This window comes from Hydra viridissima, unplaced genomic scaffold (genome assembly GCF_058129835.1).
Source record: "Hydra viridissima isolate aposymbiotic clone 2 unplaced genomic scaffold, HvirCarnegie_v1 scaffold_8, whole genome shotgun sequence".
NCBI classification, from domain to species: domain Eukaryota; kingdom Metazoa; phylum Cnidaria; class Hydrozoa; order Anthoathecata; family Hydridae; genus Hydra; species Hydra viridissima.
This window is the reverse complement of record NW_028324307.1, coordinates 12,793,275-12,820,905: the sequence shown is the minus strand read 5'-3', so window position 1 is coordinate 12,820,905 and position 27,631 is coordinate 12,793,275. Positions and strand designations below refer to the sequence as shown.

General features: G+C 31.2%; 2 protein-coding genes and 1 pseudogene across 2 annotated transcripts; 1 reads left to right on the top strand and 2 right to left on the bottom strand.

Annotated features, from left to right (window-relative positions):
• Positions 1–269: 269 nt before the first annotated feature.
• On the bottom strand, positions 270–4,931 carry LOC149885196 (uncharacterized). The gene is made up of 7 exons (XM_090094648.1): positions 3,042–4,931; positions 2,625–3,008; positions 2,230–2,582; positions 1,846–1,977; positions 1,523–1,675; positions 1,019–1,131; positions 270–929 (listed from the first exon to the last, which is right to left on the bottom strand). Exons 1-7 carry the CDS (start codon positions 4,929–4,931, stop codon positions 397–399), a joined length of 3,558 nt encoding a protein of 1,185 aa, XP_089950774.1. The 3' UTR covers positions 270–396.
• Positions 4,932–4,955: 24 nt separating this feature from the next.
• LOC149885195 (uncharacterized) lies at positions 4,956–6,454 on the bottom strand. The gene has a single exon (XM_090094647.1). The coding sequence runs from the start codon at positions 6,342–6,344 to the stop codon at positions 4,956–4,958; it is 1,389 nt and encodes a 462-aa protein (XP_089950773.1). The 5' UTR covers positions 6,345–6,454.
• Positions 6,455–21,020: 14,566 nt separating this feature from the next.
• Positions 21,021–22,698, top strand: LOC149885194 (uncharacterized; annotated as a pseudogene).
• The last annotated feature ends 4,933 nt before the right edge of the window (positions 22,699–27,631 follow it).

The following is a 27,631-nucleotide window of genomic DNA, read 5'->3' as shown; positions in this document are numbered from 1 at the left end:
AAGAATCAATTTTTGTTGAATCTGTAAAAGTTGAAGCTGTTGATGTAAACTCAGTTGATGTTAACTCTGTCAATGTTGATTCTGTTGATGTAGTATGAGTTGACAAATATTCAATAAATGTAGAATCTGTCGAGAATCTATGGATACTAAACCAATTGATGTTGACTCAGTTGATGTTGAATCTGTTGTTGTTGAATCTGTTGGTATTAAATCTGTTAAAAAAGATTCCGTTGAAATTGAATCAGTGTATGTAGAATCAGTTAATGAAGATTCTATCGACGTTGAGTCTGATGATGCTGAATAAGTTAATGATAACTCAGTAGGCAAAGACTCTATTGAAGTTGATTCTATTGATATTGAACCTGCTGGTGTATAATCAGTAGATGTAAACTCCGTCTATGCTGAAACTGTCGATGTTGAATCAGTGAATGCCGAATAAGTTGATGTTGAAACACTTGATAATGACACATTTGATGTTGACTCAGTTGATGTTGATTCAACTAATGATGACTCAGTAAATGTAGACGCTTTTGATGTTGACCCTGTTAAAATTGAATCAGTTGATATAGAGTCTGTTAATGTAGAATCAGTTGAGGTTGAACCAGTTGATATAGAATCAATTGATGCAGACCCTGTTAATGTTGAATTAGTTTTTGTAGAATCAGTTGATGTCAAAACTGTTGATGTTGAATAAGTTGATGTAGAGTCTGTCGATGTAGAACCAGTTGATGTAGACCCAGTCGATGTAGACACTGTTGATGTTGACTCTGATAATGAAGTATTAGTTGATGAATATACAGTAGAAGTAGACTCAGTCGATGTTGAATCTGTGAATACTAGGAAAGTTGATGCTGACTCATTTGATATTACACCTGTTGTTGAATCTGTTGGTGTTGAATCAGTTGATGTGGACAAAGTTGATGTTAATTCTGTTTATGTAGAATCGGGTGATGTTGAATCTGTTGTTTTTGACTTAGTTGATGTAGAGTCTGTTAATGTAGAATAAGTTGATGAAAACGCATTTGGCGTACACAGAGTTGATAATGAATCTTTTGAATCTGTTGAGGTTGAATCAATTTATGCAGAAACAGTTCATGTAGAATCAGTTGATTTTGACACAGTTGTTGTTGACTAAGTTAAAGTAGAATTTGTTGATGAAGATTCTGTTGATGAAAAATCATATAATTTTGAGTCTGTTGATGTTGACTCAGTATATGTAGAATCTGTTGATGTTGGCTCAGCTGATGTAGAGCCTGATGATATATAGTCAGCTGATGTAAACTCGTTCGGCGTAAACACTGCTGATGTTGACTCTATTGATATTGTGTCAGTTGATGTAGAATCTGTTGATGTAGAATCTGTTGATATAAAATCAGTTGATGTAGAATCTGTTGATGTTGATTAAGTTAATGTAGAATCTGTTGATGTAAAATCAGTTAATGTAGAATCAGTTGATGTAGACACAGTTGCTGAAGATTCTGTTGAGGTAGAATCAGATGATGTTGAATCTGTAGATGCTTACTCTGTATATGTTAAATCTGTTGAGGTTGATTCAGCTGATGTAGAGTCTGATGATGTAGAAACAGATAAGGTAAACTCATTTGGCGTAGGCAGAAATGATATTGACTCTTTTGATTCTATTAATGTAGAGTCAATTGATGTAGAACCAGTTGATCTAGAATCAGTTAATGTTGACACAGTTGATGTAGAATCTGCTGATGTTGATTCAGTTGATGTAGAATCTGTTGATGTAAAATCAGTTGATGTAGAACAATTGATGTAGACTCAGTTGAGATAGTATTTGTTGATGATGACATAGTTTAATAAGAATCAGTTGATATTGACTCATTTAATGATAATTCATTCAGCGTAGAAACAGTTGAAGTTGATTCTGCTAACTCTATTGATGTAGAATCAGATGATATTGACTCAGTTTTTATAGATTCTGTTGATGTAGTCTCAGCTGGTATTGAATCTCTTGATGTAGAGCCAGATAGTGCAGACTCTGTTTAGGTTGACTCTGTTGATACAGTTGATATTAATGAAGAATCAGATGATGTGGAATTAATTGATATTGAATCTGTTGATGTAGAGTCTGTTGATGTTAAATCAGTTTATGAAGAATCAGTTTATGTAGACATTATTGATGTTGAGTTAGTTGATGGAAATTCTGCTGACGTTAAATCTGTTGATGTTGACTTAGTATATATAAAATCTGTTGATGTTGACTTAGTTGATGTAGTATCTGTTGATGTTGACTCAGTTGATCTTATGTAAATTGATGAAGAGTATGTTGAAGTAGAATCAGTTGATTTTGAATCATTTGGTGTAGACATTGTTGATGTTGAATAAGTCGATAAAGATTCAGATGATGTTGAATCTGTTGATGTTGACTCAGCGTATATAAAATATGTTGATTTAGTCTCAGTTGACAAAAAGTCTGTTGATTTATAATCAGTTGATGTAAACTCGTTTGGCGTAAACACAGTTGATGTTGCTTCGATTGATTCTGTTAATGTAGAATCAGTTGATGTTGTCGCAGTTGATGTTGACTCAGTTAATGTCGACGGAGTTGATATTAACTTAGTTGTTTTAAGTTCTGTTGGGGTTGATTAAGTTGATACTGACGTAGTTGAAGATGACTCAGTTGATGTTGACTCAGTTGATGATAACTCAGTCGATTTTAACTCATTCGGCATAGAATTTGTTGATGTTGATTCTGTTGATTCTGTTGATTCTGTTGATTCTGTTGATTCTGTTGATTCTGTTGATTCTGTTGATTCTGTTGATTCTGTTGATTCTGTTGATTCTGTTGATTCTGTTGATTCTGTTGATTCTGTTGATTCTGTTGATTCTGTTGATTCTGTTGAATCTGTTGATTCTGTTGATTCTGTTGATTCTGTTGATTCTGTTGATTCTGATGATCCTGTTGATTCTGTTGATGTAGAGTCAGTTGATGTTGTCGCAGTTGATGTTGACTCAGTTAATGTCGACGGAGTTGATATAAACTTAGTTGTTTTAAGTTCTGTTGGGGTTGATTAAGTTGATACTGACGTAGTTGAAGATGACTCAGTTGATGTTGACTCAGTTGATGATGACTCAGTTGATTCTAACTCATTCGGCGTAGACATTGTTGATGTTGGTTCTGTTGATTCTGTTGAATATGTTGATTCTGTTGATTCTGTTGATTCTGATGATTCTGTTGATTCTGTTGATTCTGTTGATTCTGTTGTTTCTGTTGATTCTGTTGATTCTGTTGATTCTGTTGATTCTGTTGATTCTGTTGATTCTGTTGATTCTGTTGTTTCTGTTGATGTAGAGTCAGTTGATGTTGTCGCAGTTGATGTTGTCGCAGTTGATGTTGTCGCAGTTGATGTGGATTCAGTTGATTCTAACTCATTCGGCGTAGACATTGTTGATGTTGATTCCACTGATTCTGTTGATGAAGAAACAGTGGATGTTGTCGCAGTTGATGTTGACTCTGTTGATGTTGACTCAGTTGATATTGACTCAGTTGATGTTAACTTATTCGGCATAGACACGGTTGATGTTGAATCAGTTAATTCTGTTGATGTATTATAAGTTGATGTTGTGGCAGTTGATGTTGACTCAGTTGATGTAGACTGAATTAATATTAACTCAGTTGATTTAAATTCTGTTAATATTGACTCAGTTGATGGAGCCTCAGTTGATGTTGAATCTCTAGATGTAGACCCTGATGGTGTAGACTCTGTGGAGGTTGACTCTGTTGATTTAGAAACTGTTGATGTAGAGTCAGATGATGCGGAATCAGATGATGTTGAGTCTAATGATTTTGTATCATCATATGTAGAGTCTGTTGATTTTGACTCAGTTGATGTAGAGTCTATTGATGTAGAATCAGTTGTTGTAAACTCATTCGGCGTAAATACAGCTGATGCTGTTTCCATTGATTCTGTTGATGTAGAATTAGTTGATGTTGACTCAGTTGATGTTGACGCTGTTGTTGTGGACTCAGTTGATTCTAACTCAATTGGCATAGACACTGTTGATATTGATTCCGTTGATTCTTTTGATGTAGAAATAGTGGATGTTGTCGCAGTTGATGTTGACTCAGTTAATGTCGACTGAGTTGATATTAACTCAGTTGATTTAAATTCTGTTGATGTTGACTCAGTTGATGTGGACTCAGTTGAGGTAGATTCCGATGATGTTGACTCAGTTGATGTTGACTCAGTTGATGTTGACTCAGTTGATTCTAACTCATTCGGCGTAGACACTGTTGATGTTGATGCTGTTGATTTTGTTGATTCTGTTGATGTAGAGTCAGTTGATGTAGAGTCAGTTGATGTTGTCGCTGTTGATGTTGACTCAGTTGATTCTAACTCAATTGGCGTAGACACTGTTGATATTGATTCCGTTGATTCTTTTGATGTAGAAATAGTGGATGTTGTCGCAGTTGATGTTGACTCAGTTAATGTTGACTGAGTTGATATTAACTCAGTTGATTTAAATTCTGTTGATGTTGACTCAGTTGATGTGGACTCAGTTGAGGTAGATTCCGATGATGTTGACTCAGTTGATGTTGACGCAGTTGATTTTGACTCAGTTGATTCTAACTCATTCGGCGTAGACGCTGTTGATGTTGATTCTGTTGATTCTGTTGATGTAGAATCAGTTGATGTTGTCGCAGTTGATGTTGACTCAGTTAATGTCGACGGAGTTGATATTAACTTAGTTGTTTTAAGTTCTGTTGGGCTTGATTTAGTTGATACTGATGTAGTTGAAGATGACTCAGTTGATGTTGACTCAGTTGATTCTAGCTCATTCGGCGTAGACACTGTTGATGTTGATGCTGTTGATTCTGTTGATTCTGTTGATTCTATTGATGTAGAGTCAGTTGATGTTGTCGCAGTTGGTGTTGACTCAGCTGATATTGACAAAGTTGTCATTAACTCAGGCGGTTTAAATTCTGTTCATGTTGGCTCTGTTGATGCTGACATAGTTGAATTTGACTCAGTTGGTGTGGACTCTGTTAATGCAGATTCTGTTGATGTAGCCTCATTTGATGTTGAATCTCTAGTTGTAGGCCCTGATAGTATAGACTCTGTTGAGGTTGACTTTGTTGATATAGAAAATGTTGATGTAGAATCAGATGATGTGGAATCAGTTGATGTTAAATCTGTTGATTTAGAGTCTGTTGATGTAAAATAAGCTGATGTAGAATCAGTTGATGTTGACATTGTTGATTTTGAGTTTATTGATTGATGTTTTGATGACGTTGAATCTGTTGATGTTGACTGAATATATGTAGAATCTGTTGATGTTGACTCAGTTGATGTAGAGGTTGTTGATTTTGAATTAGTTGATGTAGAATCAGTTGATGTTAAATCATTTGATGTTGAATCAGTTGATGTTGAATCAGTTGCTGTTGAATCAGTTGATGTTGAATCAGTTGATGTTGAATCAGTTGATGTTGAATCAGTTGATGTTGAATCAGTTGATGTTGAATCAGTTGATGTTGAATTAGTTGATTTTGAATCAGTTGATGTTGAATCAATTGATGTTGAATCAGTTGATATTGAATTAGTTGATGTTGATTCCGTTGGCAAAGACTTAGTTGATGTAGACTCTGTTGGTGTTGATTCTTTAAATGTAGTAGCGGTTGGTGTATATTCTGTAGATATCGACTCAATGGATGTTGAACCATTGGATGTTGAATAAATTGATGTTGAATCAGTTGGTATTGAATCTGTCGGTGTTGAATCTGTTAAAGTTGATTTTGTTGAATTAGAATCATAGTATGTAGACTTAGTTGAAGTAGACTCTGTCAATGTTGAGTTTGTGGATGCTGATTCATTTGTTGACGCAGTTGAAGATGACTCAGTAGATGTAGAATCTGTTGATATTGATTCTGTTGATGTACTATCTGTTGGTGTATATTTAGTAGTTGTAGACTCTGTTGATGTTGAATCTGTTGATGTTAAATTTGCGGATGCTGAATCAGTAGTTTTTGACTCAGTTGTTGTTGACGTGGTTGATTTTGAATCAGTAAATTTCGATTCCGTTGAGTTATTATCTGTATATGTGGACTCAATTGACGTAGACTCTGTCGAAAAGGAATCTATGGATGTTGAGTCGGTTGATGATGATTTACTTAAAATTGTTTCGGTTAATGGAGATTTAGTTGATGTTGTTTTTCTTGATGTTATTGTAATTGATGTTGCCTGATTTGTAGTTGATTCCTTTTTTGTCGACTGAGTTGATGTTGAGTTAGTTGATGTTGAATCTGTTGATCTTGTTTCTGTTGTTTTTGTTTCTTTTGATGTTGAAACAGTTGATTTTTCTTTAACTGTTATTGGCATGCTAGTTGTTGACTGTGTTGAAGTTGATTCTGTTGATGTGGACTTTTTTTTTCTCGTTTTGTTTTTTTGCTATTGTAATATCTCATTTTTTGGATATATTTTTTTCTCCATTTTCCTTGCGTTCCGTCTTTAATCGTAGTATATCTTTGTGTCACTTTTGTTGCATCTGTTATTTTCGTTGTGATTTTATCATTTGTTGTATAAGTATTCTTTGTTGAATAGCATATTGATGTTTTAATTGCTTCAGTTGCTGTAGATAAAGTAGAAGTTGCTGTTGAGCAATCGTCGGTTATTGATCCTTAAGGATAAGATAAAGTTTGTTGTGATTTCTTTTTTGATGATTATTTTTCTTTGAATTATTTTAACATTTTTATTTTTTTATTTTTGTTCGTTGTCAGTGATTTTGTACTTTTTTAACTTCGTGGTATTCATTTAATTGTTGTAGATAGTTCTATATTTGCTGAACTTATATTAATTCAGGGTTGGCTTTTTTCTGCATTTCTCTTTTTTTTTTCCAGACGTTATGCCCTATACTTTGTATGTTTTTTTCAACTTTAAAATGTGTAAGGGTATTTGATCTTTTTCTTAATAAAACGAGTGTTTGGTTTTTGATATAATATTTATGTACAAACCTGAACTATATGTGATGCAAATATAAAATTTGTTCTCGTCAAATTCGTTAAGGGTACGTTCCATATGTAGGGTTCTAGACTATTTAAAAGTACTTTATTTAACACCTTTGCATCCATTAACATACTTTTTTATCAAATATATTAGTTGGGTTTTTACAACAGCAGTGAATGTTAGACTTTCAGCATGACTTATAATCTTCTTACAATGTTAACCACCCAACACATTCCTACCTCTTCCCTTTTCAGAATCCCTTACCTTATAGACCTTGAGTTAAAGTTTTATTTGCCTCAAACCTTGTTTAGGCCTGCAAAAATCTTACCTGAATTATAAAGTTTTTTTCACAGGGAACACAACGTTGCATTCTACATAAATCTCAAAAAATTCTTTATTACAGGTCTTTTGCTTTAAACTCATATTCGCTTATAATCCTTAAAGATCTCTAAGTGGTGTCTTAAATAAAAATGTTTTAACTATAGTTACAAATATTTTTAGTTACAAGCTATTAATATGTTTCTTGTGGAATATTTGTCCGAAAATATTAAAAAATAGCTCTAGTTAGTTTTAACTCTTCAAAAATCCTTTTTATAAAATATGCAATCATTAAGGCTTCACAGAGTTCATTGGTCAAAAGAGTTTGATGTTAATTTTTCAAAGCTTTTACAATATGGAAGTTAAAATGCATGACTTTTTGCATGTTTAGCTGGAGTTTTTGACTTTTGAGTTAATATTGTTAGCTCAGGGGATCAAAACTTCCTTAAAGTCAAAATTGCCGAAATCTTTGCAATCTTTTGCCAGATTATGATAGATATCTCGATCAAACAGGTTACAAAACCATGTCATACCTCTATGTTCTTAAGCATTGCTTGTAGATGAGCTTAATGAACAAAAGTATTTGTATGTGTTCACTTCACGACTTCAAAGTGACAGAATATAGCGTGGATTTTCGCTATATAGACAGATGTGTGGTGGGAGATTTTTAGTAAGGATACGAGACGTTTAACATTCAGAAATAATTTTAACATGTTGGTTATTGATTAAGAAGAATGTAAATTTTTGGGAAGAAGATCTAAAGAAAGACCATAAAAACCCAATTAATAAAGTATTACTGACAATATTTGATTTAAGCTTAAATGAGATATCTGAATCAATTCTCTTACCTGAAACAGAAGAGGTTGCACCAAGAATTGCTGGTTTTATAGCTAAGAAATTGATATAAAGAAGCAAATTCATTTATTGCAAATCTATGTTAGCTGCAGATACAAGCAATATAGTTACTTCTCTATATTTGTAATTACTTTCAAGAATTGGTTTACTGTACCATCACTGAATGTTTTTTGAAAGTTTACTATACCAATTCTGAATGGCTCCTTCGATTTCCCGGATGGGAAATCGAAGGAGCCATTCAGAATTCAACCAATAAACGTCTATTTAGTATTTATATGGTGCCAATGTCAAAATTTCTGTGGGATACCAAAACCATCATTTGGAAAAACCCTGCTACATCATCTACTAAGTGTTGTCGCCCCATCGAACTAGTATTCGTGAATGAATGTACATATTTAATAATTAAAGAAGTCAATTATTTAAGACGAAAAATTAAAATACTGACGCAGGGGCGTGTCTAGGGGATGTCTGCTACGTCGCTGGACATACCCAAAATATGTATATATACATATTTTTTCACAACTTCAATATTTCGTTAAGTAAATATGATGCGTCGGTAGATAAAAGCAAACAGAGCGAATAATTATAATAAACTAAAGCAATAATTAAGCAAACTATACAAGGTTAACTGTTCGAACGGATGGTAAGAAGTTATTAATCCGGGATAACAGTTAGATTTACGGTTTAGTATTTTATTATACGCCAAGTTAGAATTATTTTGTTCTATCTCCAAGTTTAAATGTTGGGAGAAAGTTTTTGATTTTTTTCTTAAAGTAATAATTATTTAAAAACTTAGTCTTAATTTTTAAAGAAATAATAACTTATGCTTTAAATAATTTATGTTTAAACAAATTAGAAAAAAACTTGTAAAATAGAGCGCATTTTAGAAGTAATCATTACTTACTAAAATTAATAACTCATTTTCTCCCAACTTTTAAAATAGGAGATAGAATTAAATAATTCTAACCTCGCGCATAGTGCTTGTCAAATCGAGAACTGTCTAAAGTTTATTAAAAAAAAAAAAAAACGATTTATATATTTAAACGGAGGTTGTTTTAATTTTTGACTTAAACAAATTAATAAGAAACTTGAATGGACATACCTTTTTTTATTAAGTTATAAGGTACTTCATTTTTTAAATATTTTCTTTTGTTAATTTAAAAAAAATAAAAGTAATTATTTCTTAGAGAACAAATTCCGGACTTCCCTTTTCAATTACACCCTGAGTAAAGTTTTAGTCAAATTCTATTGATATTTATCATCAGGAGGAGAAGACTGTAATTAACAACAAGCATATATTAAAATATATCAATGGACATCCCCAACTATTTTATACAAAGCTGTGTATCTTTTTAATTACTTGCATTTTAAAAAATATAAAAAGAAAGAAAGGGTTTTAAACATTAAAAATAAAATTTGGACTTCCATTGGTACATACACCCTGTTTAGTGAGTATTTATTAAACATTTCTTAAACATAAAGTTTAGACAGTTTTTCAACAATTTTTTTTGCTTCATATAAGAATAGGTCGTGTGTAATTGTTAAGCGTTGGTGCTGACTATGGTTATCATCATTTTCTTCTAAAAATAGATAGAGTGCGAAGCGATGATGTTTGATAATGGTTAGCATCATGTGCGATAAAATATCGGGCGATTGCTAAGCCGTCTTACCTCATATATGCGTTTGTGAATGAGAAAGGGGGGGGGAGGGGGATGCTAAAATTTAACTTTTTTTTTTTTTTTTTTTGGGGGGGGGGGGGGGGTTAAAACTGCGACTTACCCAAAAAAATTCCTGTACACGCCCCTGCTGACGTCCACTAAAGTATCTCTCAAAGATCTTGACATTACAATAATACCAACTAAAATAATTTGTATGATAGACGGAAAAGTTTGCAAAGAGGTGTCAATATATTCTTCCACACTGGTAATTACGTCGGGCAAAGCCTACTAATTATCAAGAAAAGAAATAAGTAAAGAATATCTTTCCTTTGGATTATCATCTCTTCATGCCTGGATTAGAAGATTTAAATACGTTCTTCACATTTCATAACGTTTAGAAATAAAAACATGGCAAGCAAGTGGAAATGAAAATAAAGAAAAGGTAACATAAAAAATTGTCTAGGGAAAATTTAGATGTCAAATGGGTTTTTTAATTGATGCACCCAAACAGCAAGCTGGTCACACAAATGATTTAAGCTGTGCTCGCAAATTTTTCAGAAATGCTGCGAAGTTAGCTGAGATAATAGGAGTGCGCTTAATATTAACAAAATGCATAGGAATTATCCTAGAATGCATAAACTCGGATCTTTAAATCAAATTCGATAAATTCAACACATAGGCAAGAAAGACCCGGGACCTATGAATTAAACAATATGGATGGTATCTTATGCCTGTTACCCGTCATAAAGTTTTATTTTACGGCAAAGCCATTATGGAAACGTGTATTCTTCCTACTGAACAATATTCTAAAGAAGCTCAAGAGGCTAAAAACAAGAACAACAGCCGGTTTAGGGAATAATTTACGAGGAAAACATCACAAATGGATGCAAATACGGGTTTATTAAATAGACTGCTAATTACTTCAGATCCAGTTATAGTAAGTTTAAGAGCATGTCCGAAAACTAAAAGCATATTTAAATGAATCCTGAATTGTTAAAATTATTAGAAAGTGAGCAAAGTGAGACAGCGTTAGAAAGCAACAGTTCTGTGGATACATCTGAGGATTCACTAGATGAAAATGTTATTGCCAGTGATACTGAATAACTAAGCAATCAATTTTTGCCTCCTTCCTAATGCGTTTTGTTATTCAATTATATAATATGAGTTTAAATGTCTATTTCATGAAATTTCTTTATTACTGAAATAAAAATCTTAAATCCTTAAATTCTTTTAAACTTGCTCCAGTTTACAAAACTCAAAAAATTTTATGTATACTTACTAATTTGTTTTTTAATATTTTGTATTTTTATGATTACTATGCCTATAATTGTATTTTGATACAATAAATTAATACTATAGATTAAATATGCAATTCTTTTGTCTATTTTTGTGATTGGAATTTTTTCCTTTTAGATTGCTAAAATGACACACTGTGTAGTGATTCGACTAAGCAGAGGAGTGCATTTCTCTGGTTTACCAAACGATTTCTTCCGAAAACTGGTTCTGACAGACCTAAATTACTTACTTTAGATATCGATGACTCACAAAACTTTGTAGAATTGTTGGATGAAGCTGTGACAAACAAAATATATATTTTTGAGTTGCTAGCTCACATTCTAACTGAGTTCAGCCTTGTGATCAAACAGTATTTTTCCCACTCCAGAAAGCTTACAGAAAAGCATGTGATAATTTAATTAATGTTTTTCTTGGGACAATACTTTCAAAAGTAAGTTTTTTTGGATTGATAAAGCAGGCTTTGAACGTACATGTTACACCATATAATAATATATATCTGGTTTTCGAGCTTATGGATTTTATCCAAATAATCCAAATATAACTCCACCTGAAGCGAACATGCCTAATTCTTTATACAAAGAACCCAATTATCAAAACAATGAGAACCAGTTGAAAAATTTAAGCAACTTGCCTCAAGCATCTAATGACCATTGTGAACAACAGAGTGCAATTTATCAATTTAATTAATCAATTGAAGTAGATGTTGAATTTTCCATTTCAACATCTTTAGCAACAAAATACTAAATTTTGACCATACATACGCCATTCTTCTGCAGTAAGAATTATAATTTCAGGTAATTTTAATACTCAAAATGGGGCAATCAACATGATACAAATTAACGGTTAAAGTGCCTATCAAAATTTTTCCATTTAAAAATCAATCCTTTTCGGGATCCAGATTCTGATGTTTTAACTTATCCGACTCAAATCATTCAAAACACGAAAGCTGCATTGAAACAAAAGTAGTTTTTGGTTACACCTTAAGAATTACTGGATCATAAACATAAAGAAGTGAAAAAAAAAATTAATCACATAAAAAAAAGAGAAGAAAACATTAAGTGAAAGAGAAAATTTTTTGGAAATGTTATTTTTGTCAAGGTTTGTAGAGGTAAATATTTAAAACGGGGGTTGTAATTTTTGTTTTTTTCAAGCAACTATAAGTCGCATTTAACGCAGTATTCCTTCGGGTACGGCTTTATGATATATTTTGATCTGCTTTTTTAGTTTGTAACGTTTATGTAAATTGTTTTATTAGTCAAAAAAAGATAAGCTGAAGCATAAATGTAACCTAAACTCCCCGATCTCTAAAAGTATCAGTAATAGCCACTGGTTTGACCGAATTAGAGCCATGGCTATTATATTGTACCAGCGAGGCTATTATTAGGATCTTAGCGTAATTTATACTAATTAAACACTGTAAAGTAAAATGATTTTCATTTTATTTCAAATGCATCAGCTATTTATATATGCATAGAATAAAGGCAAGTACTGATGTAATATTAATCTAGCATATAGCTAGTAAATATGCAAAATAGTAACTTATCTATAGAATACATGTATTACATAAAACATATTCACATAGTATGTAATTAAGTATAATGTAATGTTTGTAAGCATGTAATTTAATAAACATTTTTTATTCACATTGTGTATGTTCATATCACATAGATATGAATAATATTGCATAATTTTGTTTATGCCTCTATATATACATACATATATATACATACATATATATATATATATATATATATATATATATATATATATATATATATATGTATATATATATATATATATATATATATATATATATATATATATATATATATATATATATATATATATATATATATATATATATATATATATATATATATATAGCTATGAAACACAACTTAAAGTTCAAGCATTTAACTACTTCAGAAAAATGGTGGCACTCATTCAATCGGCGATATAAAAACTTAGTTTTGTGAAAGCCTGAAAGTACTTCATCAGTTCGCCATTAATATATGTTCGTTCCAAAAGAAGCAAAATATTGCTATTCACGGCATGAAGCTTTGCGGGAAACTTATACAATTGTAAAGCCATCTTTGATATGGAATATGGATGAGTACAGGTTGCAGATGGACTTTAAACCTCCATAAATAATTACAAAAAAAGAGGTAAAAGTACGTTTAATCTTCTAAATCAGGAAAACCACACCTATTTATGCTGCTATAAATACTGGAGGTGGTTTAGTGCCTCCACATTTAATAAGAAAAGGTAAGGCAATTAGTTCTAGTTCAAACATATTATAACAATGTTTGTTACCCATATATTGACAAATATATTGCTATATGCAAGTTCCAACCCTATACCAGCTATGTTATAGCCAAAGCTACCTTTTATTTAAAAACCTGCTTTAGGCTTAAGGCTATATACTAGCAATTAAGAAACTTCACAACCTTTTTTTTTTTTATTTCCTATTTGATACACCAGCTAGATTTGAATAACAAATAGACACTCTGCTCAAGTACTACTATAAACCAGGAAAAAAATGTTTTTAAAAAAAATGGAGTATATTTTAATATACTCGTTTTTCCTAAAAAAAATATTTTTTTCTTAGTTTATAATAGTTCCTAATTCATTATTAGGCTATAATCGTCTGAAAAATAATACTTTTTAATATATAAGCATTTTTAGATATGTTTGTTTAAGGTTATGTAAAGTGGCTTATAATAGGTAGTGTTTCTCAATTTGATGGATACTATTTGGTCTACCCGGCCATTATTTGGTACGAAATTGAAATATCTATTTAAATACATTTTTCTCTGAATGAAGCATATTTTATTACTAACCACGACTTTTTTTAGGTGAATCCATTTGTCTCTAATATAACAGTGAAAAAATAAATGCTCGTTTAGAATAAGACATCATTCACGGCTATCAATAAGAAACTTATTGCCATTAATTGAGTACTATGCCCTAATTTATAAAAGAAACTATACCTAAATCTAGCCGATGGTCAGAATAAAGTATAAAGCGGCCTGAATTAAATTTCACCGGCCAGAAATGGGTCTCTTAGCTAGCACCTGAAAAACTGATGCTTACGCACATATCAAGTTTGATTTTGTTGAAATATTTTTTGAATTACATTCATCTCTTAATATCGTATGTATATGCTAATTTATTTATTCATATAGCACCACATGAACTTTTATTTTTAAAAAATAATTACAATGTGGGCAGATATTGGTCAGTAACCCTAAAATGAAACATACGCAGCCGAATAATACAGTAGGGAATTTCTTTTATGAAGGCATAAATACCTTCATGAATAAAATGCTCAAACTTTGTTAACACAAACCTCGAGTTAAAAGGCATTAATATAAGGAAACTACGGAGCGTCGAGATTTGATTCCTAATGAGTTATTTAATTTGAACATGATTAAGTTGCATCATTACTGGTAAGCAACATAGCTAGGAGGATTTAAAATTAATTTTGGATATCTACCCTTCAGCATTCATGTAATAGAAATATGTGCTGACTTAAAGTACATCCAATAAAACAAACTTTTAAAGATTCAATTAATCTGAGAAGTTGCTTTTTATTACCAGTTATGAAAAATAGCAAATAAAAAGTATTATTTTAGCAGCTATGTTTTTTGATATTTTAAACTGTTGACTATTTCTTTCAAATTAAAAGGAAATGTATAAATGCATTTTTTTAGTCCATGGATTTCTTTTCAGCTCATGTTGAAATAAGAAATGAGAACACCTGCTGATTTGATATAGATTGAATCTTTATATGTTTTAATCTTCCAATTATGATATTTGTATGGCTTTAGGGATAATTTTCAATGAAAGAAGTTATGATGCAAAATATGTCAGCAAACAATTTATTATTTACCGGACAAATTTGAAATTGGTATTTAATACAATGTAATCTGTAATTGTAACACTGTTAACTTAAATGAAAACTTTAAATTTTAAGTAAAAACTGTCTGAGTTTAGTATAACTTTTTCCTAATCATTATCAATACTCAATAACTATTCCTACTACTTAAAGTTTTCCTTTCTCAGGGTGGTTTCATCAGGTAATGTTTAAGTAAATAACATTTTTGAAAATCGTACCTGGTATTATTATGGATAGGAAGCAGATGAATGCAGTATCTGCTATACTCTTCCAAATCCCCAGCTGCATTAGACGTTTTGCTAAAAATTAGGTATAAAATTTTGATACTGTTGTTAATAATGAAATAATTTTAAAATGCTTTATTAAGCAAATTATGAGTGTTGAGGAAATTTCATTGTAAAAATAGGCAATGAATAATTTTATTTTCCTTTTTTGTTAATAACTATTTATACAAATCAGTTTTTTGAATAGTAAAAACTTTCTCATTATTTTTTTATTTTTGATATTTCAAATATTTTGGAATAATTGATTTAAAAACGTAATAGCATTATCAAGATTTGTTACGTGGGCTATTCATTCTAAATAGATTAAAAACTCCACATTCATTACTTTAGACTGTAATAAAACTGTGGTATGTATCAATTAGATTTTGATGAAACTTTTTTTGAGTGGTTGTTTATATTAGAGAGATAAGCAAATCCCTGATTTTTGAAATTTTCTGCTCAATATCTAAAGAAGCTCTTAAAAATAATTACTTAAAGTTAATTATAGAACAATGAACTTGAGATTGGTAACAAACTATAAAGTATGGAACTAAAAAATATTTATATTTTGATGTTTATTAAAAATGAATTGAAGATAAATGTATTGTGCCATATTTATTATTGCTTTCTCTTTAGACATGTTTTTTAATCTAAAAGATGATTAATTTGTTTATATAATATACATTTTAATGTAACGAAGTTTGGATATGGAGTACAATTTAATTATTGAAAATAGTAAATGACTGCTCTATATAGGAAATCAAGAAATTGATTTGTCAGTAGTTTTTTTTTCCACTCTGTTGAACCAATCCAACAAAGAATTTTTTAAGCTAGTTGCCATATTTCTTAGAGGTGCATTGACTTGCTGAATAAAATTTCGAAATCCTGGTTCGATGTTTAGAGTAAGATCGATGTCAAAAGTAATTTTTGCAATCAAAATATGGATCATTTAGAGTAAATTCAAGACAACTGTTTTAGAATGATATGCGTAACTTTGCTGCTTTTTTGGTTATTCTTCACTTTTGACCTAGAGTGACTCTACCAAATTCAAGAACCACTTAATGATTTTTAGCAGATCAAGCAGCTTTAAGGTTTTGCTTTTTGTAGGATTTTTGTTAAAAATCAACTTCAGATGAAAAACAGCTTTAATTTTTGCTTTTGGTTATTATGACTATTGAACATAGTTTTTAGCTTCAACTAGTAGCCAACATTACACTTATGTCAATAATCACACCACAAACATTTTTATTAACAATTTCTTGCAATTCATGTTTCAAAAATATTAAACCGTTATAAAATTAAGAGCTATCAATGCATGCTTTGAAATAAGAACTAAATTAGTTATTTTTATGAAAAAAATAAGATTTACTTCTCGTGGTAAAATATCTTATCAACGCCACACCAAGCTATTTGACATAACAAACACTTGATTAAAACTTAATTACATATTATTAAAAGGTCCAACAAATAACGAAGCTGGAGAGAGAAAAAAAAGATCATCAGATAGCATTAAACACTAGATTAGATTCTACAGGCTAATGAAGGCAAGTGATCAAGTAGTTTTGAAGATTAAAATAGAAATAGAAAAACTACTGTTAAGAAAAATGCATCGTTGACAGAAACTGTTGCCCTAAGTTAATCATCTCAAACTTCAATTGGGAAACACCTGCCAGAAAAATCTGAAGAATAAGATTAAAAACTTATTGAAATTCTTTCCTTTATTTCTCATAATCCTGCCATGAAACAAACTTGCACTGTAATAAATTTTAGTCAAAAACTTAAATTTTCGTATCTGATTTAAATATAGATCATTACTAGTAAAACAGCAATTATTTGGTAATACATGTGTTATTTGTACACCCAAAAAAATTTGTTTGAATATAATAACTTGACATTAGACACCACTCCACAGGAGACAGTTGTACCTACAATATTGTGTTATTAATGTCGTTACCTTTAACTTTTAAATTCATTATTCATAACGTTATTCTTAAAACATATTTAGAACGAAAAATTTAATAACTTTTCATAACATATCTTACTAAACAAAAGATGTTCTAAAATCAATAATAGTTAAAAGTAAACTTCATTACAGTTATTTAAAGTTAAAGAATTGTAGAATGAAAAATCTACTTTTTGTAAAGCTTTAACCGAAATAGTGTAGGTAATTTTCTATGGCTTAATAAAAAATATAGAAGTATTTTTTTTTTTATCACAGTATTATACCAAAATACACTTTCAACACTAAAAAATGCAATAATTCTAAATCTTAATTAATTTGATAATTTTTTTACTACGGTTGCATCAAAGTTATTGAATGTAATTCAAAATTCTAGATTAGACTTTAAAAAGTGTCTGACTGATCTTATTATGATTTCTTTTTATATACAACCCTGGGGTTTACAAACTTTACTATTATACGAGGTAAGAGTGTTGGACAAAACGACCTTCTAACAAAACTTCAATATTGGCTGTAAGATTAATTGAATTATTTTAAAGAAAATTCTCAAAAAGCAGCATTCATTTTACATCCGAAATTCTTCATTTCTATGAATTTATTCAGTTCATAAATTGTAATTGATACGGGTTCAACAACACGATCTCCTTTTAAACATATTTTAACTACTTTTGTTATTAGAAAATGCGTAGGAGTTATATTAGATCAGTCACTTATAAGAACTTTACTATCCTAAAAAACAGACAAATTAATATGACATTAATTCCATTACATAGTATTGCATCCTTTCTGGAAACACTGCCGACTCTTTCCCCTCTCCCGAAAAACCTAAAACTCTTTTTTTTGAATGTTACTTCATAAAGTTTGTGAAGCACTACTTTTATAATGCGATAACTTTGGGCTGATGTTTTTCTTTTGAATGTTCTTTACCTCATTTTGGAAATTGTATTTTATTGGTAATTCACCATCTGTAATAATCTGTGTTTTGTAAAGTTCTTTTTAAAGCAAAACATATTGAAATTGATAGATTTACCTAGTAGAGTTTTTTACTTAAAATGACTTAAATAAATTGGAATTCACAAGATCAAACTATTTTCAGTTTCATCAAGCTAAATGCCGAGCGAGTTACGAGTTGCAGAAAATTTTGTTATAAAAAATCATAGAAGTTACATTTGATAAATTTTTGAATTATTACTCATAAAATACGTAAAAATGAAAAACAAAATATTTATTAACTGTTTTTATAGATATTCCTAGAGAAATTTTTTTTCAAATATTCTGATCTTTTATGAACTTGTAAATCCTTGTCAATCCCAGTCAGGCGATATATACTATGATTTGCCTCTTGTGCACTTATCATTTTTTTAATATAAACTTTTGTTAAAAAACATTAGTAGATAAGGCGGAATTTATTGGCATGAAAAAAAATTTTAAGTAGGTATTGAGAGGGGGTGGTAGGTAGTGTGGTTTCGAACCACGGAGCGATCATTTATTATCAAATGATTGCTCCCCTTTGATTATCAATCGACGTTGCCCCTCCTGAAATTGATTTGAAAGCTATACAGTACAATCTCTCTAATTCGAATCTCCTTAATTCGAAAACCTCCGTAATTCAAATAAATGTAAAGTCACCATTAAATGCGCTTAAGAAGTGTCAACTTTCTATAATTCGGAAGTCTCTCTATTTTGAACTTTTATTTTTCCCTATAAAACTTGAATTAGAGAGATTGTACTGTAGGGGAGACCGGGGCTACAGGGGTAAGTTGACAAACTGCATTTAACTTTGGAATTTTCCAGCAGAAATTTCCAAAATTCACATGTAATCTTCCTACTTAACTAATTCATCTTTAAGTGTAGTATCAGGGTTATAAGCGCTTGCGCATAAAAGATTTAGTGATTTTTGTGTTCTTTTTACTTATTTTTTAATTTTTGTAACTACATTACTATTTCAATTTTTAAAAGTAATAGCATTAGCTACAAGTAAACTCAAATAGATGTAATTATTGTATAGTTCACTCTAACCAGTCACATTTTGTGTTTTTCAGTATTTCGCGTTTTTGGGGATTTAGAAGCCCTTTTGTGAGCAAAATGGCTTTAAGGGTTAGTTAGCTAAATGATCGCGGGGCGAGTTGGCAACATGTGCCATTTTACAACTTTTCGCATTTGCAGTAAATTCAGAGTTATATAACAAAATAAAGATCAAAAAATATTAGTGAATAAAAGTGATCAAGAGTTTCCATAAAAAAGATACACTTAAAATAGATGCTTAATGTTGCTAAACTTGTCTCTTTTTGTATAGTATGCTTCCCAAATTCATATTCTTTTGATCTACAGTTTGATATCTTCAAAAATGTTCACCCAGAAATGCACAGAGCTCAAAAACTAAAGCTGTAGCCAACTAGCCCCGGTCTCCTCTAATTACAAAAAAAAAATTAATTGCTTTGACATAACTTGTGCGTACACTTGAACGTAACTTCAAGGCCTTTGCAAGTTTCCAGAATATCTAGTTCTGGAAATTACTTATTTTATTTTCTTAAAGCAACATATAAAAAATGCTGTAAAATGATCATATAATTTAAAGCCGCTAATCAAAAAGATTGGATTTAATGAAGTAAGAAATTAATTTACCTTTTCTTAAATTTGTCTAGCCATCCGTCCGAAGCAAACCACTAATCGGGGCTTTATTAGCTCTCATTTGTTTGAACTAGTTTTAATTACAGCTTTATTTACATAATGCGTTTCAAATTTCACCAGTTTACCCAAGTTTCTTTGACAAAAAGCGTCAAATATTTTATCTTTATTCTTTTTCCAGGTCAAAAGAGTGCTTAGTGGAATATCAAAGATCTTAGAAACTTTTTATTGATTTTTCCTTTCTCCAATTCCTGTAGAGCTTCGTATTTCCGTTTTAAATTGTGTTCTTTGATGCCTTTTTGACTTTTTTTTATACCTTTTTGACTTTTTTTATACTGAAGAAAATAATTCACGCTCGTCGTTTTTCAAAAACTCAAAACATTCGAAATTCGAAAAAAGCGTTCGATGATTAACAAACTTTTAACACGTCTGAAGCTAAAAATGATTTTATCTACCGTCAAAGGGGGTTACTTTGGCCAGCGTGGGTAACTTTGGCCATACTTCGGTAAAAAGATTATTTAGCTTATAACTCCATTAAATATATATTTTTTCCCACTTTCATACATGCAAATCATAGATTACGCTTTAACATTAATTATTATGTGGGTATTTAATTTTTCAGCTTTTTTTAGGTTGGCGCTACTGGCAGTAAAAGTTTTGTTGTTATGGTTACATCAATACTTACCTTCCAAACTTTTCCATGTACACCTAGCTAAATACGAATTTACAAAGCAAGTAAGTACTCTAATTATTTATATATATAGTTGTTAGACATTATCTAAATTATTACAATAACATGTAATCAATTTTTTTTGTTTATTGCTAAGAATGTTATGGCATAACCTATTCCAGCCTAAGTTAGATAACTTTGGCCAAGCCTATTATTGGCCAAAGTTACCCCACAATTTATAATTTTATTTTATAAATGTTTATTATGTTACCTATTGTTTTATATACATTAATAATCTTTTGGGACTGTTTACTGATACCATTTTGTTAATTCCAGATGAGATTAAAGGGTAGTGAAATTAGCATGCCTAAAAACTATGTGTGGAAAGTTGGTAGTCGTAAATATGCTGACTATTCAAATGAAACTCTACGAAAATGTCTTGATGACATTCGATCAGGAAGGTGCGCTCAAACTAGTGCCTTTTAACTGTACAAAATCCCAAAAAGTACAATAAAAAACAAGTTAAAGAACATTTTTAATAAAAATCCAGGAAGGCCAACTGTGTTAGACGAGAAGCAAGAGAAAGTCTTTGTGGAACATATTTGTAAGATGGCTAAATTTGGATTCCCCTTAACTGAAATAGACCTAAGATTTATAGTTAAGGATTATCTAGACAAAACTGGGCGCACAATCCCTCAGTTTAAAAATAATCTTCCAGGCATTGAATGGGTAAGATTGTTTAGAAAGCGGAACCCTACACTGACGGTTCGAGAATGCAGCAACATAAAAACAGTTTGTGCTACAGTTGACGAAGTTGTAGTAACAAAGTACTCTGATTAACTTAGTGAATCTGTTGAGAGCATTCCGCCAGAAAATCTGTGGAATTATGATGAGACAAATCTTCGGGATGACCCAGGAACCACTAAAGTAATTTGTAAAAGGGGATCGAAGTACATAGAGCGAATTATGAACTCTACTAAGTCTCGCACATCTATTATGATGTGTGGAAATGCAGTTGGTGAGATGCTGAGCCCTTATGTAGTTTATAAATCAGAACATTTATGGTCTACATGAACTGAGGGAGGGTCAAAAGGTTGCAACTACAACCGTACAAAGAGCGGATGGTTCGACATGGCCACATTCGAAGACTGGTTTTTTAGTGCTTTGCTCCCTAGAATTAAAAAGCAGGAAGGACATAAGGTTTTAATTGGGGACAATCTCTTCTCACACATAAATGCTGAAGTACTCCGAGCCTGTCAAAAGAATAACATAAGGTTTGTGTGCCTGCCTGCTCATTCCAGCCACTTAACTCAACCACTGGATGTTTCATACTTTGCGCCAATGAAAGCAGCATGGCGGAAAATCCTAACCACTTGGAAAGAATCAGAACATGGAAGAAATCTGGCAAATATTCCAAAAGATATATTTCCTACACTGCTAAAAGAGCTGATTGATGGACTTTATGCAGAAAAAGGAAACAATATTGTTTCGGGATTTAGAAAAACTGGTATTTATCCACTCTGCAAAGAAAATGTTCTTAAAAGACTTCCACAGAAAGAAATGGACTCCAGCATTGTCAGTGAAACCTTTATTGAACACATTTCTAAGAAAAGAGATGAGTGTAAAAGTAGCACAAAAGAGAAAAGGAAGCGAAAGAAATTGAATACACTACCTGGCAAAAGCATTTGCTATGAAGATTTGTTACTCGAGGAAAACGTCCCTTCAACGAGCAATGGAGGCAAAAGTAAAAAACCGAGAAAGATCTGTGAAGAAGAAATTGACTGTCCTGATAGCATTAGTGATGATGACTCAATTATGTCACTCCACTACATGTCAGATAATTTGAACTTTTCAGAAAGTGAAGATAATACTGGACTTGAAAGACAGGATTTTCCTGCAATGAGCTTGGACAAAAAGAAGTGTTTGAAGGAAGGCGATTTTGTAGTGGTGTTGTATGACAAAAACTACTATGCAGGACTCATTGACAAGATGCCTGATGTAAATGAAGGAGGGCCAACAATTGATTGCATGGAGAAGAAAAGCAAGTGCTGGATTTGGCCCCAGAAGAAAGACAAGTTAATTTACAGTTGGAAGGATCTCATTTCAAAAATTGAGCCTCCAAAACTATTGAACATAAGAGGACATTTTAAAGTTCCTGAACTGGATGCTTTTTTTCCTTTTTAAGTGTTTTAGTTTGCAACTAAATTCGTTTAGTTTAGGATTTACTTGACAGGTTTCAGTTTTATATGTGTAACCAATTTTTTCAATTAAGTTCAATGTCGTGTTTTGCTTCTAATGTTTTATGAATAAATAAGATTTTGAGTTTTTAAATTTGTCTATTACTTTCCTTTGGGCCGTAATTTACTTAATGGGTGGGGTATCTTTGTACTAGAATATTTTTACAATGCATTTTATATGAGAAAACAACAAGTGGTCAAAGTAACCCCAACCCCTGGGTAACTTAGGCCAAATTTTTAAAATAACCAAAAATAAATATATTATTTTTAAATATTTAAAAAAGTGGTATGGATGGCTAGGGAATCTTTTATTTAATAGTTTAAAAATGTTTTTACTAACTTACTACAATTCATATTAAATATAACATTACTAAAGTGTTAAGGTGCAAGTTTTTTGGCCAAAGTAACCCCCTTTGACGGTACGGAAAGAATCTTACTGACAGATGTGAAAAATCTATTCGAATTATGGAGGTTTTCGAATTATAGAATCACGAATTATGGAAAGTTAAACGTTATAGTTTTTCCAATTCACGGTTACTTTTACCATTTCAGTACCATGGTAACTTTTACAATTACATTTACAATAAGTAAAGTTACCCTAAAAGGGTAACTTTACTTATGGTAAATGTAATGATAAAAGTTACCATAGTACTGAATGGTAAAAGTGACATTTAATCATATTACGGAGGTTTCGATATTTAGGAGATTCGATTTAGAGAGATTGTACTGTATTAATATCATAATTTTTGAAAATGATCCTGTTGCTGCAGCTTCTGTAATTGTAGTTGTTTTTGTTGTTGCAGTTACTGAAATAGTTGCAGTTGTTATTGTTGTTGCAGATGTTGTTGATTATGGTGTTGTAGCTGCTATTTTAATTGCTTTTTTTATTGCCGTTGCTGTTATTATTATCTTTATAATTTGTTTTACTTTTATTTTAAATATTTGAAACTTAAATTTGATTTTTTTAGGAGTTCATGGTTGCTGATATCTTTATAAAAAGTTCTTAAAAATTTTTAAGATAAAATACGCAACACCAATCAATGAAGAATAGGGCATCCCGTACTTTCATTAACAAGTTCCCGTAACTTTCATTAACAAGGTCGGCCCCAAGTATTCTTTTGCCTTTAGGTTCACACATTAAGGGGTGGCATATATAAATTTATCAAAGTTAAAGCAACATTTGCAAAAATAGGCCTTACTTTTTGCAAATATTGACTCAAATGAGAATGGGCGGGGGGAGCGAATTTTAAATATGTAAGACTATCCCATACAGATAGTATAAAAAACAATTTTTTTTCCACCATATTTGATGTCAATAAATAAAGATTTTTTTGGAAAAATTGGAGTGGTGAATAAGCCCTCCTTTATATTCTATGTATAGGTGTCAGGTTTCATAAATGCTTATTTTACAATACGATATCAAGCTTATAAAAGTTAACAAACAAAAACTAGATTATTTTTTCTCTAATAATATATCTTAATATCTAAATATCTCTATGACACATTTTGTTATAGGCACTAAAAATGACTAAAATAAATGTTAAAATGAAGAGATGTCTTTCTTGCTATTAAAAAGAGGGTTTATTGCTTTATTTTCTGCTCTTGCTCAGATTAAACCATCTTTTCTCTCAAAACAAAAACGGTTTCAAAAGCAGCAGTTACCTAAAAAAGGCTTATCATTTAAAAACTTTTTTCATGACAATAAATATTTCTTAAACTTTTATCAATTATAATGTATTATTAAGCATGATGAAAATTAATTTTACTCTTAACTGCCCTTTCTGTGTGTGAATAGAAAAATATGGAAATACCATAGGACCAATCAGGAATTTTCCTACATCACTATTGTTCATTTGACAGGTTTATAGGCTTCTTTCCATGTTATAAGGTCAGTCATTGTGCAGTCATTGCAAGTTTAAGTTAGGAATCTTGTATGCTCTGGGAGAGTAAGGATTCTCATTTTCTGATGTTTTCTAGTTTCAAAAATTTTATTAACAGTAAATTTCCTTTCAATCTTGTTATGGCTGCAAAGTAAACTTTCTAATAAGGTTTTAGAATGACAATACCATGCTGAAGTTTTATATGGGCGAATTGGTCAGGATGTATTGTGTTCTCACTTTGATTTGCAACCACAAAGGGAAGTAAACTGATACAATAAACTTAACAATTAGTTCATAACTTTTTAGCTCATCTCCCTCCAATAAATGTTTTCATACTCACAATTAAAATAAGGAAGAACCTTTGTTGAGCCACCTTGAATAGGCCATAGTGCTGGTTTTTGGTTTGTCAAATTTTCATCAAGAGTTCCTAAAGTTAATATCTGGTATTGTTTGTAGGCATATTTCTAATCTGAAGATAATTCATTTACTATTTCTTCACGAAGTACAATTAAACTAGGACTTACAAATATCGGCTGGAAGTTGTAATTTCTTTCTATTTCAGTCACCTTGGAAGTAACTTCTTTAGGGATCTTTGAGGTTGTCTTACCATCAAGCTCTTCTATTAGATGTTGAAGGCAAAGTTCATTTGTGTTAAGTGAACATAATACCCATCCTAACTTTTTTTAAACTTAACCTCTAAACAATGGATAACATCTCTATTATAACTTGTATTTGTAGTAGTACTATCATAAACAATCAACTTAAATCTAACTTCAACATCATACAAAATTAACTAGTGAAATACATTTTTAACCCTTAAACTCCGCCCTCTGGCCGATGCAGCCTTTTCAAAATTATTTTTCAAAGTTATGAGGTTTAACTAAACCTAATGAGCCTGAGCTTCTTTGAATTTTCCTAACTTTATAATATGTTTTTAATGGCATATAACGTTGATCACTCTACAGCTGGGTAACAGCCTACGCCCATCCCAAGTATAATAGCGTCATTGAAACAGCCCTTGGCTGAAGCAACCAAAGCTATGAAAGTTACATACTGAGTTATGTACTTTAGACTAGTTATTTTATGAAATTCACTGTAATGAATTATGATTTAGGCTCAGAAATTTTTTTATTACACATAAAAACAAATTATATAGATTGTATATATTTATTTCATATATTTAGTACTCAATAAGAAAAATATAATAAATAAAAATAAATTTGAACGTATGGCAAATTTTGATTTGGAAAATGAATCTTCGGGAAATGAATTAGAAGATAACGTTTTGGAAGATAACAGTCAAAACGAAGTTTCAGATATAGTAGAACATGATCATTTAGAGAAGAGTATGTTAGCCGCAACGGAAGAATTTGGAAAACAGCAGTAGATGAGCAGCGTGGTAGACGAGGCAGGGAAAACATTGTAAGGGAGCGAATGCGACCGAAAGCAAATTTTGCTACAGTGCGTGAAGCTCTTGATTTATTTTTAACAGCAGAAATGAAAGACCGGATACTTCATGAAAGTAATCGAGAGGCCCAATGTGCTATAAGTGCTGGAGAAGTTTCTTAACATATTTCAAAACGCTGGTAAGTTTTCAATAAACTACTATCTTTTATTATGTTAAAAATGTAATTTCGACTTCATTTATAATGTAGTCTTAATAAGATTATACTATTGTGTTTACTTTACATCAATACTCATATTTTTATTGGTCTTCTTAGGTATGACATTACAGAAGAGGAATTGGTTGGATATTTTGGCAATCGTTATATTATGGGTACTTTGAGACAACGCAACGTGTTTCTCAGAGACTTGTGGAGTGACGAACTTGGAATTTCTGCCTACAAAGTCACAATGTCTCGTGAAAGATTTGAGTTAATCACAAAGTTTATTAGAATTGATAACAAGGAAGCACGCACTGAAAGACGCCAACGTGATAAACTAGCAGCTTTTAGACAGATATGGGAGCAATTTTTCAAACATTGTCGCCAATGCTTCATCGTTTCCGATATGGTTTGTGTCGATGAACAAATAGTTCCAACACGTGGCCGAGTGCTCTTTAAAGTTTTCAAGCACGGAACCTCACTCTGCTCGAAACCCTAAATCGTAACAAACCAGATATCTCTCCCTAACTACTTCTTCCTCGAGTTCAATTTGATTCTATAATTGTGTATTCCGAAAAATTGCAGCTAGTTAGTTAATTTCCAAAAACTAACAAGGTTGTCATTATGTTGTTTATTCTCCATACATCTGCGGAAGTCTCAGAAGAAGCTCATCGAAAGCCATTTTCGATCCTCCAATACAAAAATTCCAAGTTTGGTGTAGATACTGTTGACCAACTAACTCATGCATACTACACGGAGAAATGTAAGACTAAAATTTTTTCCTTACGACTTTTATAAATTTAATAAATTTGTATCTTGTAATTTTCTAGACACTGCGTTGGCCAATGACTTTGTTTGGCCATCTCTTCAATCTTGCTGCCATTAATGCCAGTATTTTTTTCCTCTTTAACAAGCCACAGAGGGAAGGAATTGTCGTCTTTTTGATCATAGTGGATCAAAAAGACGAAAATTTTTGCTGAAAATTAGCCTGGAAATGATGAAAACAGCAATGAAACACCGAATTATTGAGCATCCGAGAGGGGCATTTCAACCTGGCCCTAGACGCGCCATTGCTTCTATGTCTACAGAACAGAATAATCCATCCCAAGATGCCTTACTCAAAATTAGAAAATCATGTCATTTGTGTCAGCTTCATCAGCGACGTGTCTTTACAAAATGTTCTAAGTGCACTAAACTTACATGCGGAGAACACTCGTCAATTATTTGTGATATTTGTAAATAGTGACGTAGAATTATTGCCAACATGAGATTTTGCTATTTAGTTTTTATATTTTACTTAAAAAAACCACAAATAACACATAATTTTGTTATTTTTTTGAATAAAAAAACCTTATAATGGATTCCTACTAAACTTGAAATGTTGAACCTTTATATT